Genomic DNA, 19,542 nt, shown 5'->3' with positions numbered 1-19,542 from the left:
ACCTATTTATTATTATTAATTTATACTGTATCTTGTTTGAGGCGGCACGGTGGCTCAGTGGTTAGCACTGTCACCTCACAGCAAGAAGGTCACTGGTTCGAGTCTCGGCTGGGCCAGTTGGCATTTCTGTGTGGAGTTTGCATGTTCTCCTCTTGTTGGTGTGGGTTTCCTCTGGGTGCTCTGGTTTTCACCACAGTCCAAAGACATGCGCTATAGGTGAATTGAATAAACTAAATTGGCCGTAGTGTATATGTGTGTGAATGAGCGTGTATGGATGTTTCCCAGGGTTTGCTGTGTAAAACGTATATGCTGGAATAGTTGGTGGTTTATTTCGCTGTGGCGACCCCTGATGAAAAAAGGGACTAAGCTGAGGGAAAATGAATGAATTAATTAATGAATGGATGGTTTTACATTATTGAAGAGCATGAAAATAATGATAAATATGCTTGTTATTCTATATATAATATTTAATATGCCATCTGTGTATATAAAATCACTTTTATTAATGTAATTTGATGGTGGCAGCTACTTGGGCCCTAAATGGGATTTTCCTCTTTGACCTATATATACTATATTAATAAAATAAATCCACATTTTATGTATTTACAGAAATTATTCATTCATTATTGTTCATAAAAACAACACTGTGATTCCACTAATCAATCTGTGCTAATGCATAATCTGAACACAAATATTAAACAGTATTAACATATAGGATGGCTTTTATTGTTTCAGCATTAGATAAGTTAAATATGACAGCGCGTCTTTAAAAAAACGAATGGAAAGAGGATCAAGATTTTGATAGATGTCACTTTGAAAATGAGTTTAACTATAGGACATTAGAGTCATTATTTAATGGTACTATCGCTATTAACAAACAATTAACTAAGACTTTTAGCTTAATAAAGTATAAAATTGTCGCTTGTTAATAGTTAAGGAGTTGGGTTTAGATAGTGGAAAGTATTATGGATTTAGAATAAAATCATACACTTTATAAAAGCTAATAAGCAGTTCAAATCTTAATAAGAGGCAGGTAAATAGTAATATAGTAAACAGTAGGCCAATAGGAAATAGTGGAAATTGTTGTTCATTCTAAAATGCTGCCAAATTTACTGTGCTGTTTTATCTTATAGACCATTTTGAGGGATGTAAAGAAAAACAATGGTGCCAGCGTATTTCCTGTTTTACATTTTTCAGTTCTATAGCTTCCGAGAATCTAAAAAGAGCCACATATTGATAATGTTATGATAGCTGTCTTAACGTTAAGTTATGATTGAATTGCCTCTTGTTACAGTTATGAAATAGTTTGATAACAAGCAGGAAATGTTATGAGCCAATGACATCACCACATTGAAACGATCTATACTGTATGTTGATTTATGATGATAAATATGCTTGCTTCATTTATTAAAGGTATTTAGCATTACCTTAGTAGTCTGCATACGTGCTAAATACCCTATAATGATTAAGATTTTAAGGAATAGTTCTCCCCAAAATGAATACTCTGTCATCATTTACTCTCTTCACCTATTCCAAACGTGTAACCATTGACTTACATAGTGTTTCTTTTTCCTACTATGGAAGTCAATGGTTACAGGTTTTCAGCATTCTTCAAAATATCTTCTAACCACTTGAGGGAGAGTAAATAGTGAGTAAATGTTTATTTTCGGGTGAACACGAAAGAAGATATTTTGAAGAATGCTGAAAACCTGTAACCATTGACTTCCATAAAAATAAACACCATGGAAGTCAATGGTTACAGGTTGGGAAAAAGTGAAGGGAGAGTAAATGAGGACAGAATTTTCAGTTTTGAGGGAACTGTCCCTTTAAATCTGGATCGTTATAGGATATCTTCTTTCATGTTCAACAGAATAAAGCAACTCCTAAAGGTGTAAAACCACTATAGGGAGAGTAAATAGTGAGTAAATGTTCATTTTCGGGTGAACTGTTCCTTTAACAGACACATTGTTATCGTTCATGTTGGAGCATATTGCATAAACTCTGCTGAGTCACTGTAATTCACTCAGATTAGCCTCTTAATGTAATCTCACATCCAGAAATTTAAAGGAACAGCTCACTCAAAAGAATGAACAATCTGTCAGTATAGGGAGTTTAGCATTTTCACTGTATATAGGAAGCGATATTGATATGATGATAATAGTTTAGTATGAGATCTGACTGAGGAGGACAGTAATTGAGCTGTAGCAGTCGGTTTAGCTGCTGCGTGGATGAAAAGTGCAGTTATCTTTCCCAATGATCCGCGTAATGTATTCAGTGCAAGTGGGCAAAGCTGAAGAACGTCTTTCATCACAGTGTGAGATTATGGTAAAGAATGAAGTTAGAGATATGCCTGCTTTACTAAATGCTTTTGCCAACTGTTTTGATGGAAATAACTGCAGTACTTTAGTGTGAGTAGCACCTGTTTTGCTCAATGTTTTGTAAAATTTTATGGGTCAAAGAAGTATGAATCATGAATCAAAGAAGTAAAAATTAAACATAAGCTGTTTTAGTTTTAACCCTCTTATATTTATGTCCTTTTATTTATTTACTTGCCTAATTATGTACTTGTTTACTCACTCACCTACTAATTTATTTACTTCTTATTTACTCACGTACCTACTTATTAACTGACTTTTTTACTTTCTTACTTATTTACTTACTTACCTGTTTACTTACTAGCTTGCTTTACTTATTTGCTTAATTATTTACTTAATTATTTACTTATTTACCTACTTCTTTACTTATCTGCTTAATTATTTACTTGTTTACTTTACTTATTTGTTTAATTATTTACATAATTACTTTTACTTACCTACGTTTTTTACTTATCTGCTTAATTATTTACTTGTTTACTTTACTTATTTGTTTAATTATTTACATAATTACTTTTACTTACCTACGTTTTTTACTTATCTGCTTGATTATTTGCATAATTATTTACTCATTTAATTACTACTTCACTTATTTGCTTAACTATTTACTTATTTACTTGCCTACTTCACTTATTTGCTTAATTATTTACTTATTTACTTTTACTTACCTACATTTTTTAAACCTATTTGCCTAATTATTTGCATAATTATTTACTTATTTACTTACTACTTTACTTATTTGCTTAATTATTTACTTATTTACTTGCCTACTTTACGTATTTGCTCAGTTATTTACTTATTTACTTTATTTATTTACCTACTTCTTTACTTATTTGTTTAATTATTTACTTTTATAACGTTTATAACGTTAAAACAGGTATCACACCCTTATTTATCAATATGTGGACCTTTTGGGACTCTCAGAAGCTATGAAAATGAAAAATGTGAAACTGGAAATACGTTAGGACCATTGTTATTGTTTACATCCATCAAAATGGTCTATATCTCACAACTATGACTTAATATCTCACAATTATGACTTCATATCTCACAATTATGAGTATATATCTCACAATTATAAGTTTATATCTCACAATTATATGTTCATATCTTGCAATTCCAAGTTTATATCTCAAGATTATGAGTTTATCTCAAAATTATGAGTTTTATATCTTGTTATTTTGACTTTATATCTTGCAATTCTAAGCTTATATCTCACAATTATGAGTTCATATCTTGTAAATCTATGCTTATATCTCACAATTCTAAGTTTATCTCACAAATCTGAGTTTAAAAATTGCGATTCTGAGTTTAAATCTCTCAAGTGTTTTTATTATAAAAAGTGTTACTGTATCTTGCAATTCTGACTTTAGCTTACAATTGTGAGTTTACATCCTTCAATTCTAAACAGTTTTCCTCATAATTTCTTAGTTTATATCTGCCAATTTTTACTTTTTAGTTCTCCAAAACTTTGAGTTTACCTCTCACAATTATGAACAGGCTTCCATATATATTGATTACTGAGATCTTTGAGATCTTTGAGATATTTCTTAAGAAACACTTGACAAAAAGACAATCAGTTCCAATTTATGCGTTCACTGCTGTTTATACAAGAGATATGAGGGACCTTTATCATTATAATTAACTAAAAAGGGAATTAATCAATCAGTGTTGGCCTATAGAAATCAGAGTGATTATTGCCGTGGTTACCAGTGCTTAGAAACATGATCTCACTTAGTTAAGATGCAAGAAACTGTGTTGGCAGGTCAGGATATGAAAAAGCAAGGTGATGTTTATTTTTAAAAACTAAACTCAATTGCAGCTCAGTTTGATTGATGTATAAGATGGTATTTTGAGCAACACAAGTGGTTTTTACTCTTTCTTCATTACACTGTTTTAGTGATTAGAATAACTTGGTGGTTAGAATAACACAATAATAATTATGTAGAGAGCAAGTAAGAACAGAAAAACATATTTTAATTATTTTACAGATTCTCTTTTTATATTCGGCTCATAAAAAGTCTCTGTTTTCCAAGTTTTGGGCCTGTGACTTTATCAATAAATGCCACTTATACCATTTCTTATGGTTTTAAAGTCAACATGAAAGTCCATTTGCAGCCTTGCTTGCATACAAGTTCATCCTTATAGTATTTATAGAATTGTGAAAATTATCTCATGCATACTGGAATGAAGTACAAAAATTAAGTCTAAAGTGATTATGTGGAGTTTGTGTTTACCTGTTTGCAAGTCATCACTTCGATTAGAGCAATGTTCATTTAGAATTTTTACTAAACGATGAATAAAGAATGTGCATATTTACGAATACATGCATGTATGCATTCATTTATTTAAATTATTTTTTTTGTTAATTAGTTATTTAATTATTTAATTAGTTAATTTATTTATTTGTTTGTTTATTTCCATCTATACATCCAAACTTATATTTGTTCACATTTTTATTAAAATGTTTATTTTAATTACATTTTTTATTTATTTTTATAAATTTTAATTTTTATACTTTTTTATTTAAATTTTTTATTTACAGTTTTTGATTACTTTTTTATTTGTTTTTATTTACTTTTTTATTTATTTTATTTACTTATTTTATTTACATTTTTTATTTACATTTTTAATTAGTGTTTTATTTACATTGTTATTTACTAAATAAAAATGTAAATAAAAATGTAAATAAAAAATGTAAATAAAATAAAAAGTAAATTAAAATAAATCAAAAAGTAATAAAAAAACTGTAAATAAAAAATGTAAGTAAAAAAATATTTATTTTTTATAAACGTTTTATTTACTTGTTTACATTTTTATTTACATTTAATCATTTTTTACATTTTTTGCATAAATTTTTTATTTACTTTTTTATTTACTTATTCACTTTTTATTTATTTTCTAATTTATTTATTTTATTATTTTCTTTATATTTATTTATTTTACTTGCATATAAGTTGCATATACAAATCATGACAAAAACATCAATGCACATGCTGCATTTATTCAACTCTGAAACTCAAAAAAGTCAGAGTTGTAAGATTTGAAGTCAAAATAAGTCAGAATTGTGCCTTTTTTACCTTATTTTGCTGTTTTGCCATTTTTCTTCAAGACTATGAGATCCAAACTCTGAATTCTGAGAAAAAAAAAAAAACTAAATTTTTTAAATAATCTCTGTATTTTTTTTTTTTTGTTTTGTTTTGTGAACTGCAGACGGGTGGAAAGATGTAGCTGAAAAACCAACAGAAACCAGTGTTGACCAATCACAGTCTCGGGTTGTCCCTGAAAAGGGGCGTGCCCTGTGGAGTTCAGCCCATCATGTCCAAGAAACCCCCCAGTGGGCGAGGCAAAGGGGAGCGGCCTGACGCCATGGCAGCGCTACAGGCCGCCAATGAGGAGCTGAGGGCCAAACTCACAGAAATCCAGATCGAACTGCAGCAGGAGAAAACCAAGGTTTGAGTCTAGAGCTGCTGCTTTATTCTCTCTGCAAATGTGTTTAATTTTGTCTCTATATCATGTAGTCATTGCATTTGGAAACGGCTGCTGTATAGTTGTTACTATGGACTCCATTTCTTTTCATATATCTGAAAGATTTATTTTCTCTGGAGTTCATGTGTTTGCAGTCACATCATCTGCTTATGCCGCTATAGTTGAGTTTTAATTTGGTATCATGAGATTGGCTGGAGTCAGATATGTTGTTTCTTGTCTATATTTTTTTTATTAATTTTATTATCTGTAGCATGTAACTGACTGTTTTTTAAAGAAATATTTTAGATATAATATAAATCAGAGATTCATTCAATCTAAGTAATGGCGGCGCCTTCGCTGGCTGCGGCTGCATCGGCTCAGAACAAGACTGAATACACCTCTTCGGAACTGGATTCTTGACTTTCTGACAAACAGGCCACAGTTTGTGTGAGCGGAGGGTATTTCGTCATCTACCACTCTGCTGAATACAGGCTCCCCTCAGGGGTGCGTCTTGAGCCCACTGCTATACACTCTGATGACCCATGATTGTTGTGCAAAATTTAGCACTAATCACATCATTAAATATGCTGATGACACCACAATAGTGGGTCTCATCCGGGATAATAATGAGAGGAACTACAGGGAGGAAGTAAAGCTCTTTACAGAGTGGTGCAGTAACAACAACTTAGTTCTGAATGTTGAAAAAACCAAGGAGTTGGTGATCGACTTCAGGAAGAAACGCCCCATTTACTCCCCTGTATATATCAACAATATTGCGGTGGAGACTGTACAGCAGGTTAAATTCCTGGGAGTCCACGTTACCGAGAACTTGACTTGGTCTCTCCATACCACTTGTCTTTCAAGGAAAGCGCACCAACGACTGCACTTTCTGAGAAGGTTAAGAAGGGCACACCTCAGCCCATCAATTCTTACAACTTTTTACAGAGGGGCTGTTGAGAGTGTTCTCACTAATGGCATCTCCCTTTGGTATGAGAATAGTAGTGTATCTGACAAGAACACCATCAAGAGGATCATAAAGTCAGCTGAAAGGTCTGTTGGAGTCAAGTTGACATCTATCGAGGAACTTTATCAACGACATTGTCTGTCTAGGGCAAATAGCATTTTAAGGGATCCAACTCACCCTGGCTATAGCCTGCTCACGCTTATGCCATCAGGCAGGCGTTACAGAAGCCTGAGGACTAAATCAGTGCGGTTTCGTGATAGTTTTTATCCTGTCATTATAAGACTTTTGAATAAGATCAATTCTTAAACGCTATTGATAGCTAGTGTAAAATAGTAAATCAATAAATAGTTAAACTAGCATAAATTATTAATATTATAACTATTATAACAAATGGTGAAATAGGTATTTTAGTATTAAGTTACTCTTTATTGAGATTTCTTTTAAATTAGGTTATATTTTATATAACTATATTTTTATATTTGTATGAATTTATAAGGCTTGTTTATCATGTCAGGATTTTATAATGTTTGTATAGTGATGTTTTTTATGTTCTTGTTGGGTCTGTTGCAACGTAATTTCGTTCTGCATTACAATTTTATTGTGATGATTTGAATGACAAAATAAAAGGAAACTGAACTGAACTGAAACTGAATTTGATTCAAAAGTGAAAATGAAAGCTTTGTCCTTGTTTGCTGTAATTTTGTATTTAAAATAAACGCTGTCTGGAGCTCTATTTTTTTTAAAATCTAAGAAACAAATATTTCAGTCAGAAAATATTAAGATATGGTTTGTAGTTAATAATAATAATAATAATAATAATAATAATAATAATAATAATAATAATAATAATAATAATAATTATTATTATTATTATTATCATTCAAAATCAACTGAGCTAAAAAATGCTAACAACATGCTAATGCATACTAAAAGCATGCTAACAACATGACATGCTATTTAATACCAGAAATATGCTTGTAACATGCTAATCCATACTGGAAACATGCTAACAATGTGCCAATCCATACTGGAAACATGCTAACAACATGCTAATTCACTCTAAAAACATGCTAATTCATACTTGAAACGTGTAAGCAACATGCTAATTCATACTGGAAACATGCTAATAATTCATGCTAATAAGATATCTCTATCTATCTATGCTTTTTCCAATGTTTTCATCTATCCATGTTTTGTCCATTTCCAGGCTGGTTTTCAGCCATTTCCAGCCTGGTCTTAGCTGGTCGGGCTGGAAAATGACCAGCTAGAACCAGCTTGACCAGCCTGGTTTAAGCTGAACATAGCTAGTTTTGGCTGGGTTTCCAGCCTGGCTAGGTTGGTCAAGCTGCTTTTAGCTGGTTATCTCCCAGCCTGGCTGGAAATGGCTGAAAGCCAGCCTGGCTTGTTTCAGCGGGGTGTTTCAGCAGGGTATTTTTCTTTTTTTTTTCTTTTTTCTTCAAACTAAAACTACTTCTAACAGGCTTACCCAGGTCAGTATAACGTTTGCCTCCAAACTTTAATATCTAGTTTAAAATAATTGTTCACAATTTTACTTTACTGTGCTTATATTTCAATTAGGTAAATCCATTCTTGGTAAACATAACAGGATATCAAAATATTTTTTACCTCGTCTTTTAAATGGGTACTCAGTTTATTTTAGAATTTAGACTTGTAAAAAGGATCATAATTATAATTAACCAAATATTAAATTAATTTAAACCCAACCTTAAAGGAATATTTCACAAAAAAATAAGAAACGTATTATATTATTTGCTACATATATCATATTATATATTGTATTATTTACTCATCACAGTGACATGTCAATGAGTAAGTAATGGTAGATTTTAATAGGCTTATTTATTATTTATTAAACAAGAGGTTCACTCCATGGAAGAAACATTCACTCCCTCAGTTTTACGCGTCTCAGACATTACAGTGGATGTCATGAACCTCTTATGTTTTATGGATTGTGTTGATTTTGTTTAAGTGTCTGCATTGAAGCATCACATTCTGCTTTATGGCTTCATTAGCACTGAGAAACAGTGTTAAATGAGGGTGAAGGAAACTATAGGCATTCTGTCAACGTGTGGAGACTGACAGCTTTTACATCTGTGTCTCTGTAATCCCAAGAGGTAAAGATGCTGTTAATGGTCTGCTTAGAGTGTCCGAACTGTCCATTTTGTGTCCTGATGATTGATGGATGTGCAGTTTAGAGTATGAACACATGTCTTGATTTGGTTTGAGTTCTGCTGTTGTGACATTGAATTGAAGACATGAGAAACTCATGTTACTATTGTAAAACTGGGATTTGGACCTGTTTGTTTGTCTGTCTGTCTGTCTTTCCATCTATCTATCTATCGTATTAAACTATATATCCCTCCATCCATACACAGTATTCATCCATCCATCCACTGTATTTATCTGTCCATTCATCCATCCATCAACAGTATTCGTCCATCCATCCATCCATCCATCCATCCATCCATTCATCCACAGTATTCATTCATTCACCCATCCGTCCATTCATCCATCTACAGTATTCGTCCATCCATTCATCCACAGTATTCATTCATCCATCCATCCATCTACAGTATTTATCCATCTAAACTATCCATCTGTCCGTGGTAACCTTGCGCACATAAATTCAAACAACATAAGTGTTGATGGCGAAAAGAAAAAAATTCTATAAATTATCCTTTCTTAAAACATGGACTTGCTCAACATGTAATGCTTCATATACAGTTGAAGTCAGAATTATTAGCCCCCCTGTTTATTTTTTCCCCCAATTTCTGTTTAACGGAGAGATGTTTTCAACACATTTCTAAACATAATAGTTTTAATAACTCGTTTCTTATAACTGATTTATTTTATCTTTGCCATGATGACAGTAAATAATATTAGACTAGATATTTTTCAAGACACTTCTATACAGCTTAAAGTGACATTTAAAGGCTTAACTAGGTTAATTAGGTTAACTGGGCAGGATAGGGCAATTAGGCAAGTTATTGTATAACTATGGTTTGTTCTGTAGACTATCAAAGAAAAATATAACTTAAAGGGGCTAATTATTTTTGACCTTAAAATGGTTTTTAAAAAATTAAAATCTGCTTTTATTTATATAGACTTTCTCCAGAAGAAAAAATATTATTAGACATACTGTGAAAATATCCTTGCTCTGTTAAACATCGTTTGGGGAATATTTAAAAAAGAAAAGAAAAAAAATCAAAAGGGGGCTAATAATTCTGACTTCAACTGTATATCCCCAATGGCCAATCTGAAATATCTGTATATTTCAGTATATATCTGTATATATCTGTATAATATCTGTATATTTCAAATAACTGTATATCCCCAATCTGAAATATCTCTTTGCTGAAAAAAGGTTCCTGACCCCTGATCTACAGAATTCATCCATCTGTCCACCCGTCTACAGTATTCATCCATCCATCAAACTGGCCACAGTATTCATCCATCCGTCCACAATATTCATCTATCCATCCCTCCGTCCATCTGTCCGTCCATCCATCCACAGTATTCATCCATCCGTCCATCTACTTATCTGACCACAGTATTCATCCATCCGTCCATCCGCCCATCCGCCCACAGTATTCATCCCTCCATCCATCTGTCCACAGTATTCCTCCATCCGTAAACGGTATCCGTCCATCCATTCATCCGTCCATCCATCCATTCATTCATCTGTCCACAGTATTCATCCATCCGTCCACAATATTCATCCATCCATCCATCTGTCCACAGTATTCATCCATCCGTCCACGGTATCCATTCATCCGTCCATCCATCCATTCATTCATCTGTCCACAGTATTCATCCATCCGTCCACAATATTCATCCATCCAACTATCTGTCCACAGTATTCATCCATCCGTCCACAATATTCATCCATCCATCCATCTGTCCACAGTATTCATCCATCCATCCACAGTAATCATTCATCCATTCATCTATCTGTCCACAGTATTCATCCATCCGTCCGTCCGTGCACAGTATTCATCCATCTGTCCACTGTATTCATCCATCCATCCATCCATCCATCCATCCATCCATCTCTCTACTGTATTCATCCATCCATCCATCCATCTCTCCACAGTATTCATCTATCCATCCATCTCTCCACAGTATTCATCCATCCATCCATCTGTCCACAGTATTCATCCATCCGTCCACAGTATTTATCCATCTGTCCGTCCGTCCGTGGTATTCATCTATATATCCATCTATTTATCCATCCGTCCATCGTTGTTCGTCTGTCTGTTTGTCTGTCTATCTATTTACCTATCTATCTCTCTATTTATCTATCCATCTATCTACAGTATCCACCCGTCCATCCATCCATCCATCCATAGTATCCATCCATTCATAGTATCTTAACGATCCACAGCATCCGTCTAACCATCCATTTGCCCTCATCTGTGTGTATAATTTCAAGATATTATGTTATTAATTAGACCATGTTAATGTTTGTAAACTCTAATAATGTTTATGATGATAATTTTATTGTATTTTAGATCAAATCAATTTAGCATTAGTTGGTGAACCTTTTTAAAAAGATATATTTTTAAAAACATACCAACCCAAACTTTTAAAAACTGCAAACATTAACAGCAATGTTTAGTGATTTATTTATTTTTTCATTATTTATTTATTATAAACCCACTTAAATTGCTATATTTCAATTGAGATGCTTCATATATTTCTCTCATGCATCTGTTTCTTTCTTTTTTCCTGTATATTCATGTGTTTTCATCCTGTGTGCATACTGCAGTGTCTCTCCCAGATCAATACACACAGCTCAGGGTGAAAATAAATGACAGCGAGGTTCTGCACGAACGGACGCCAGAAAGTACTGATCACCACCACTGAACATTAATGCTCAGATAGACTGGAGAGGACATTAATGTAAAACCTCACTCTTTGACCCTTTCGTGATCTTATTCATTTAATGGAGTAATAAGGGACACCATTATTACTCTAATTAATCATCATAACGTCAGCCACAGTTATGTTAATGCTACCCTTACAAAGAGTCGGGTTTATTATTTAAAGTAATGAGCTTCAGTTATATAATATTTGAAGTCAGAATTATTAGCCCCCCTGAATTATTAGCCCCCCTGTATATATTTTCCCCCCAATCTCTGTTTAATGGAGAGAAGATTTTTTTTTCAACACATTTCTAAACATAATAGTTTTAATAACTCATTTCTGTTAACTGATTTATTTCATCTTTGCCATGATGACAGTAAATAATATTTACCTAGATATTTTTCAAGATACTAGTATTTAGCTTAAAGTGACATATAAAGGCTTAAATAGGTTAATTAGACAAGTTATGGTAATTAGGCAAGTTATTGTATAACGATGGTTTGTTTTGTAGACAATCAAAAAATGAATATTGCTAAGGGGGCTAATATTGACCTTAAAATAGTCTTAAAGTTAAAAAAAAAATCCTGAAATAAAACTAATAAGAAGAAACTTTCTCCAGAAGAAAAAATATTATCAGACATACTGTGAAAATCCCTTGCTCTGTTAAACATCATTTGGGAAATATTTGAAAAATAAAAAGAAATCACAGAAGGGCTAAACATTTTGACTGTGTATATACATGTTATTTTTCAAATATTTGCCAAGTAATTAACAGAGCGAGGATACTTTCAAAAATAAATTATAAGAAAAAATATTAAATGTTTTCTCATTTTAAAAAATAGTTTTTAAGGTCAATATTATTAGCCCCTTAATAATTATTGCATTTAATTGGCTACAGAATGAACCACTGTTGTCCAGTGACTTGCCTAATTAACCTAGTCAATTGGACTTCAACCTTCTGGGTCTGAGGTGATTTGGGGGCCTCTAAGATGTTTTGACATGTCCTAACATTTGTGCTTATTTCAGCTACTTATTACACAGTATTGGCCAACATGATTTTTTTTTTGTATTCAGCACACACTGTGCTACGATAATATGTGAGAAATATTGATGTACATGCTTAGGTTTTTTAGAAAAAAAATATTATTCATGGTTAGTAGGTTTTGGAGGGTCAAAAAAAAAAAACACTGAACGGGCTTGAACAAGACTTTTGAGTGACCAGTCTTTTAGGCTAGAATATTTACTTCCCAATTATGTGAACATTATTCTGTTCTCTCATTTCAAGAAAACATTACAAAGAATTACATTTTGTAAAGTCTGTTTTAACTCAGCACACTGAATGCCTGTGAGTGACAATGATCATGAATAATTCACACCTGGAGAGACAAAAGACACTCCCCCACTGGCTAATGTTCACCTACCAAGGGCATTGTAAAGCAATGTCCAGCTGCAAAAGCTAGCATAATCTAAATGCTTGCTGTATTGACCATGTGAACACTATGGGTGAACATTGTATGTGTACTTATACAGCCAAATATTTGAAACACCTTAATATTTGAAATGGTATAAAATGTGTTTGCAAAACTGTTGTAATAAAAACGTTCTGGTGCATTTATCCAGCATTTGTAAGCCGAGAGGGGAGTTTGAGCTCAGGTAGATCTCGAGAACTCCCCTGCTGTAGCAGCTACTGAACAGATAGTGATTGATCTTAAGAGATAACTACTTACTAGGAGCATGTCTATGGTGGCGATTTGGATTAGTCAATTAACTTAAGTTGCATGTTTTTGGACTGTAGGAGGAAACCGGGGTCCCCCATGTCAGCACGGGGAGAACGTGTAAACTCCGCACAGAATTGTCTGCTGGCTTGGTAAGGACTAGAACCAGTGACGTACTTGCTGTGAGGCCACAGTGCTAACCACTGGGCCACTGTGCCACCCATATGGGAAATGGAGGAGGAGTAGGGTTGGAAGGGGGGATTCTTCAAGTCAAAGATGGCTGTTAGATGGAACTTAGAGTATTTATAGTGGCTTAGGAATCATCTGATTGGGGAATCATAAATTGAATAATGCGGGACCAGCCGCAAGCAATTATAAGCACATGATCCTCTCAAAATTAGTTTATAAATAAACTTCACGAAGCGTAATGACAAAGGCTTTAAACACAAGAATAAATAATATTTTACACATGAAAAACAATTACTTCAAATCAAAATAATAATTGAAGACCCTTTATATATATATATTGCCCAAATAATTACAGCCTTAGATAACTCTATCCAAACTAACAGGTTCAACTACGGTTAAAAAATAAATAAATAAATAAATAAATAACATTTAACATCCGTCACATTCTGAATAAAGCACCAGCATCAAATCACGCTGGTCCGTGAGGTCAAATAGGTCATAATTTTTTTTACTTATTCCTGAGAATAAAAATAAAACAACCTCAGTGCTAACCACTGAGCCACCGTGCCGCCCTTGTACTTCCATCATGGAAAAGATAAAAGAAATCAGTTACTAAAACTATTCTTTTGAAGAAAAAATAGTACAGATTTTGAAGGTTGTCTAATAATTTAGCAATCAGCTATATATTATAGTGAATTAAGTATATATTTCCAGCAAGGTGGATGTGCTAAAGTGGCCGTTGAGTGTTTTACAGTTTTATCTTGCTCTTCTTGCTGATGCAGAACAATCTTTTATTTAAAAGCAAAGTGTAAACGATCTGGAATAATGCGCTTGCTCCTTGTTCAGTGGGAGAGTTTTATTTTAATATTCTGACCCATGTACGGCATAACCGAGAAAACACTCTAACAGGCCAATTACTGCCACTGGCCCAAAGTCAAACACCGCTATCACTGGCTTTCTGTAAAATTACTTTCCTGATTGCAGGAACATGAAATGCAATGTTCAGGAGTGATTCGGGGCATTAATATTTTGGAGAAGGAAAGAGGAAACAGATTCATTATCGTTTCAGATAAACAAGCAGAGCTCAGTGTTCAGACCTGCAGGGAAATAAACTCTGAGGCTGGGTAGTTTTTGTCAGATAGCCAAAAGTGAATCTTGAGACACGTCCTGCCTGTGAATGACTGATGTGTCTGATAGTCATGTCAGACGAACAGAGACCCTAGAGAGAAACGCACAGGCTTACCACTGTAAAATGGATTTTAAAGAGATAGTTCTCACCCAAGCGTCATGGTGGCTCAGTGGGTATAACGCAATCGCCTCACAGCAAGAAGGTCGCTGGTTCAAGCCCCGACAGAGACAGTTGGCGTTTCGGTGTGTAGTTTGCATGTTCTCCCCGTGTTCACGTGGGTTTCCTCCGGGTGTTCCGGTTTCCCCCACAAGTCCAAAGACATTCGCAATAGGTGAATTGGGTAAGCTAAATTGTCCGTTGTGTATGTGTGTGATGAGAGTGTGTGGGGGTTTCCCAGTAATGGGTTCCAGCTGGAAGGGCACCCGCTGCATAAAACATATGCTGGATAAGTTGGTGGTTCATTCCACTGTGGCGACCCCTGCTTAATAAAGGGACTGAACCGAAAAGAAAATGAGTGAATGAATGAGTTCTTACCCATAAATGACAATTTTGTCCTTATTTACTCACACTCATGTTGTACTGAACACTTGTTTTTTGTGTATCAGTGTTTGAAAGGCTGATTTCTTTACTTTTTTCTACAGCTCTGTTTTGTATGATGATTATTTTTATTCAGATAACCTCAAAAAAATCATTTAACCTGATTCACAACACCTCATATGAATTATTCATTCATAGATGATTCTTTTCACAAACAGATTTTAATTACATTGCTCTGTACAGTACAAATGATTAGTTGTGTTGTTCTCATACGTGGTTATTTCATTACAATATGGACCAGTACAACTTTTCAATATAGAAAAAAAACAACGAATTATTTATGTTTGTGTATAAATATATTTATAAAAAATAAATATTCATGAATAATTGAATAATGAATAATCGGTATGAATGCTTTCGGGGCTATATATAATTTCTTCATGATAATATATTATTTGTTTTTAATTCATTCATTCATTTATTTTCTTTTTGGCTTAGTTCCTTTATTAATCAGGGGTCACCACAGCGGAATGAACCGCCAACTTATCCAGCATATGTTTTACGCAGCGGATGCCCTTCCAGCTGCAGAAACTATTTGTTTATTATTCTAGTGTATTGTATTCAAATAATTGGTAATCAAGCAATACCAATGTTCATAATGATTGTATGCTATTGTGGTATTATGATAAATAATTTGATTGATATTTAATAATATATAATATAAGTATATAATTAGTCAAATTTTAACTGCAAAATTTAAAGCCCAATCATTCATTCATTCATTCATTCATTCATTCATTCATTCAATCATTTTCTTTTCGGCTTAGTCCCTTTATTAATCTGGGGTTGCCACAGCGGAATGAACCGCCAATTTATCCAGCATATGCTTTTCACAGCCCTATACATATATACTATGTGACCTTGTGTTGTTTCCATGTCACTTCTCACGTGTTTAGTTGTAAGTTTGCGGACTGAGACATGTCGGAGATTCTTCCTATTGTAAAGTCATGCAGTGTGAATCCCCCTGCCGCCAATCCATGCTACAGTGTAAACACAGCAGCAACGGAACGCTACTTCAGATAGTCATGCAGTGTGAAAACATCTGTTACTTTGAAAATCGTGCAGTCTGAACTCGGCATTAGTGGACCAATCAGTAGAACTCGGACAAGCATTGCACATTTCTATTTACAGGTGCTCAGTGTAGCTGTTGAAACCTGATTAACGTATTAAAATAGGTTAAAGAAACATACAAATATTTGTTGTCTTGACTTTTTGTCATAAAATGTTTTACAATGTGTTTGGATCATCTTGTGCTGCGTTTTAAAAAAAATTCAAACCATTTCTGAATGTTTTGTCATGTTTTTTTATGTTCAGTTGTGAATGAGCCTTCAGTTATTCATTTTTTATCCAGTATTTATTTTTTTAATGATACAAAGGATTCCTTAATGATTCTGTAAACTGCACTTCAGTCTAGATCTCAAGTCTAAAGTCAAAACTATAAGCCGTTTCTATTTCTAATATACTTTCAAATGATGTGTAATGAAGGATAGCATTTTTTTTATTGTTAGATTTTGCTAAACATTTACTAATAAATGCAGACATAAAGGGTTTCTTCTTGTAAAGGGTTAACTGCTATATTAGGTGCACAAAGTATAGAGAAATGTTACCGGATGCTAGCACATCCTGTTGTTGGGTGGGGGTGAATGACAAGATGTATAAGCTGTGTGTACGTGCTCTGAAACATCTGCCTTGAAAGGTGAACTGTTAAGAGAAGATACACAGATACTAGGAAGAGGAATATCTGGTTGCTGAATGGTCAACCTGTCAAGACAACACCATATAAGTCAAATAGGGTTGGGTTTAGATAGTATGTGAGAGACAGTATAAAAAGTATGAAGGACAGTGTCATGGGCAGAGGCTGATACAGCAGTACATCTCTCCTGCGCAGAAATTGTATTCTCTAACTTCTTGCATTCAAAATAAAACTTCTTAATTTTTAACTCAGATCTCCGTCAATTTTTGAACATGCAATGGACCATTTGAGTCCTACAGTAACAGAGCAAGGAGTTTTTCACAGTATTTGCTATAATATTTTTTCTTCTGGAGAAAGTCTTTTTTGTTTAATTTCGATTAGAATAAAAGCAGTTTTGAATTTTTAAAAAAACCCATTTTAGGGTCAATATTAATACCCCCCTTAAGCAATATTTGTTTAAGATTTCAGAAAAAACACTGTTATACAATGACTTGAGTAATTACCCAAACTTGCCTAATTAACCTAGTTAAGCCTTTAAATGTCACTTTAAACTGAATTCTAATGTCTTGAAAAATATCTAGTCAAATATTATGTACTGTCATCATGGCAAAGATAAAATAAATCAGTTGTTAGAAATGAGTTATTAAAACTATTATGTTTAGAAATGTGTTGAAAAAAAATCTTTCCATTAATCAGAGATTTTAGGGAAAAAGTATTCAGGGGGGCTAATAATTCTGACTTCAACTGTAAGTACCACAGCAACACACTATCAGTCTCTCAGCATCTGATTCAGATTTGAACCATGACCGTACAGCCTAGTTGTCAGACAGGCACCATGTCGAGGCATGGAAATGAAGATCTGCTGTTGTTGAATGCTGTGACGGCGCTGCGAGGACTGTCAGAGATGCTCATAGATGTGCTGTCAGGCTGATCGCATCAATGCTGCTATTGTAAAAGCTTCATAGACTGACAGTAAGAGGAGACACAGGAGCTGTCGCTGCTGCTGCTGTTGTGCTCAATGAACAATACTCTTCATGTATGATGGAAATGGATGGAGCTGCTGGTGTCAAACGCAGCACGTCTCTATCTGTATAAACCCCAGTGTGTCCTGCTACTGTTTGCTGGAGTGCAGCAGAATCGAGAAGTTTGTTTGGTTATCAGACATCTGTTGTTCAAATGAATAAGAAATCACATACTGTACTCTTTAAAATGCAGCAATTGGAAATGGTATCACTGCGTTCAGCATTTGTGTTTCAATTTCTTCAATACGGTCCTCTGCGTAGCCAATACTTTGATTAGTCTTGTTTAATTCAGTCTTGACTTCATCCAGCTGCTGAATGTTCTCCTTGCAAAAGTTTTGAATTTCCTCCAGTATTTGTTCCAGGTTGATCTGTGTGTTGTCCGGATTACTGGATGGTTGGTGATAAGCATCATGTTGATGTTCTTAGGCATGTTTTCTGGCGGCACCTCCTTGTTCCCTACCTTTAGTTTCCTCAAATTCTGTTGGTTGTTTTTCTCTCTCGTTTTCATTGTTGTCCCACTATTATAGATCATTTTAGTAACAGTTCAGATCAAATCACTTTTATTGTCACATCATCAGTAGCACGTGTGCTGTGATGAGTGAAAAGCTTAGGTGCTGGCTCCAGACAGTGCAAATACAACTATAGTACAAAATACAACAGCATACTCCCAAAAAAACAGGACAATGTTAAATTGGCAGTGTTGACAGCAATATGTACAATGAATAGGTGTACACATAGTTGTAGGCAGTATTGTTTTTAAGTATGAATCGGTTAAAGTGCAGTGCATGCTACATATTGATGGTGTGCAGTGAGGGGTATGGAAGAGTTTGTGTGGGGCTGTGTTAAGTGTTCATCAGCCTGATAGTCCTAGGGAAGAAACTTTCCTTCAGTCGGCTGGTGCGTGAGCGGATGCTGCGGAACCGTCTGCTTGAGGGTAGCAGAGAGAAAAGTCTATGGCTTGGGTGGCTGGAGTCGCTGATGATTCTCTTGGTTTTAGGGATTTCTCAAGTTTATGTGGGATTATTAATGCAGTCGCTGGAGAAAATGATGCACTATGCTGCCATTCCCTCAGTCGCTGGAACTGGAAGACCCCACAATGTTATACTATGCATGACACAGCTATAGTGGGCTCATAAATATCATGTTTATGACAGATTTATGACAAGCTACACTCTAAAACAGGGGTCACCAAACTTGTTGCTGAAGGGCCGGTGTCCTGCAGATTTTAGCTCCAACCCTAATCAAACACACCTGAACAAGCTAATCAAGGACTTACTAGGTATACTTGAAACATCCAGGCAGGTGTGTTGAGGCAAGTTGGAGCTAAACCCGCAGGGACACCGGCCCTCCAGGACCGAGATTGGTGACCCCTGCTCTAAAAAAAAATGGCAGGTTATTTAAACACAAACTGGCTAAAATATGGACTAATCCAAACACTGGGATTAAATTTGGTCCTATCAACTGAATAAAAAAAATAACCCAACGTTTGGGTTCGTCCCTTTTGCA

General features: G+C 34.4%; 1 protein-coding gene across 1 annotated transcript in view; it reads left to right on the top strand.

Moving 5' to 3' along the window:
• The window catches only part of jakmip3 (Janus kinase and microtubule interacting protein 3), a 93,117-nt gene that overhangs the window by 3,638 nt on the left and 69,937 nt on the right, over positions 1 to 19,542 (top strand). Inside the window, exon 5 of the mRNA XM_056469791.1 lies at positions 5,586 to 5,825. Coding sequence (XP_056325766.1) covers positions 5,691 to 5,825 — 135 coding nt within the window. The 5' untranslated portion in view covers positions 5,586 to 5,690. The remainder of the gene's footprint in view (positions 1 to 5,585; positions 5,826 to 19,542) is intronic.

This window comes from Danio aesculapii, chromosome 12 (assembly GCF_903798145.1).
Source record: "Danio aesculapii chromosome 12, fDanAes4.1, whole genome shotgun sequence".
Lineage (NCBI taxonomy): Eukaryota > Metazoa > Chordata > Actinopteri > Cypriniformes > Danionidae > Danio > Danio aesculapii.
This window is presented reverse-complemented; position numbering and strand designations above follow the sequence as displayed.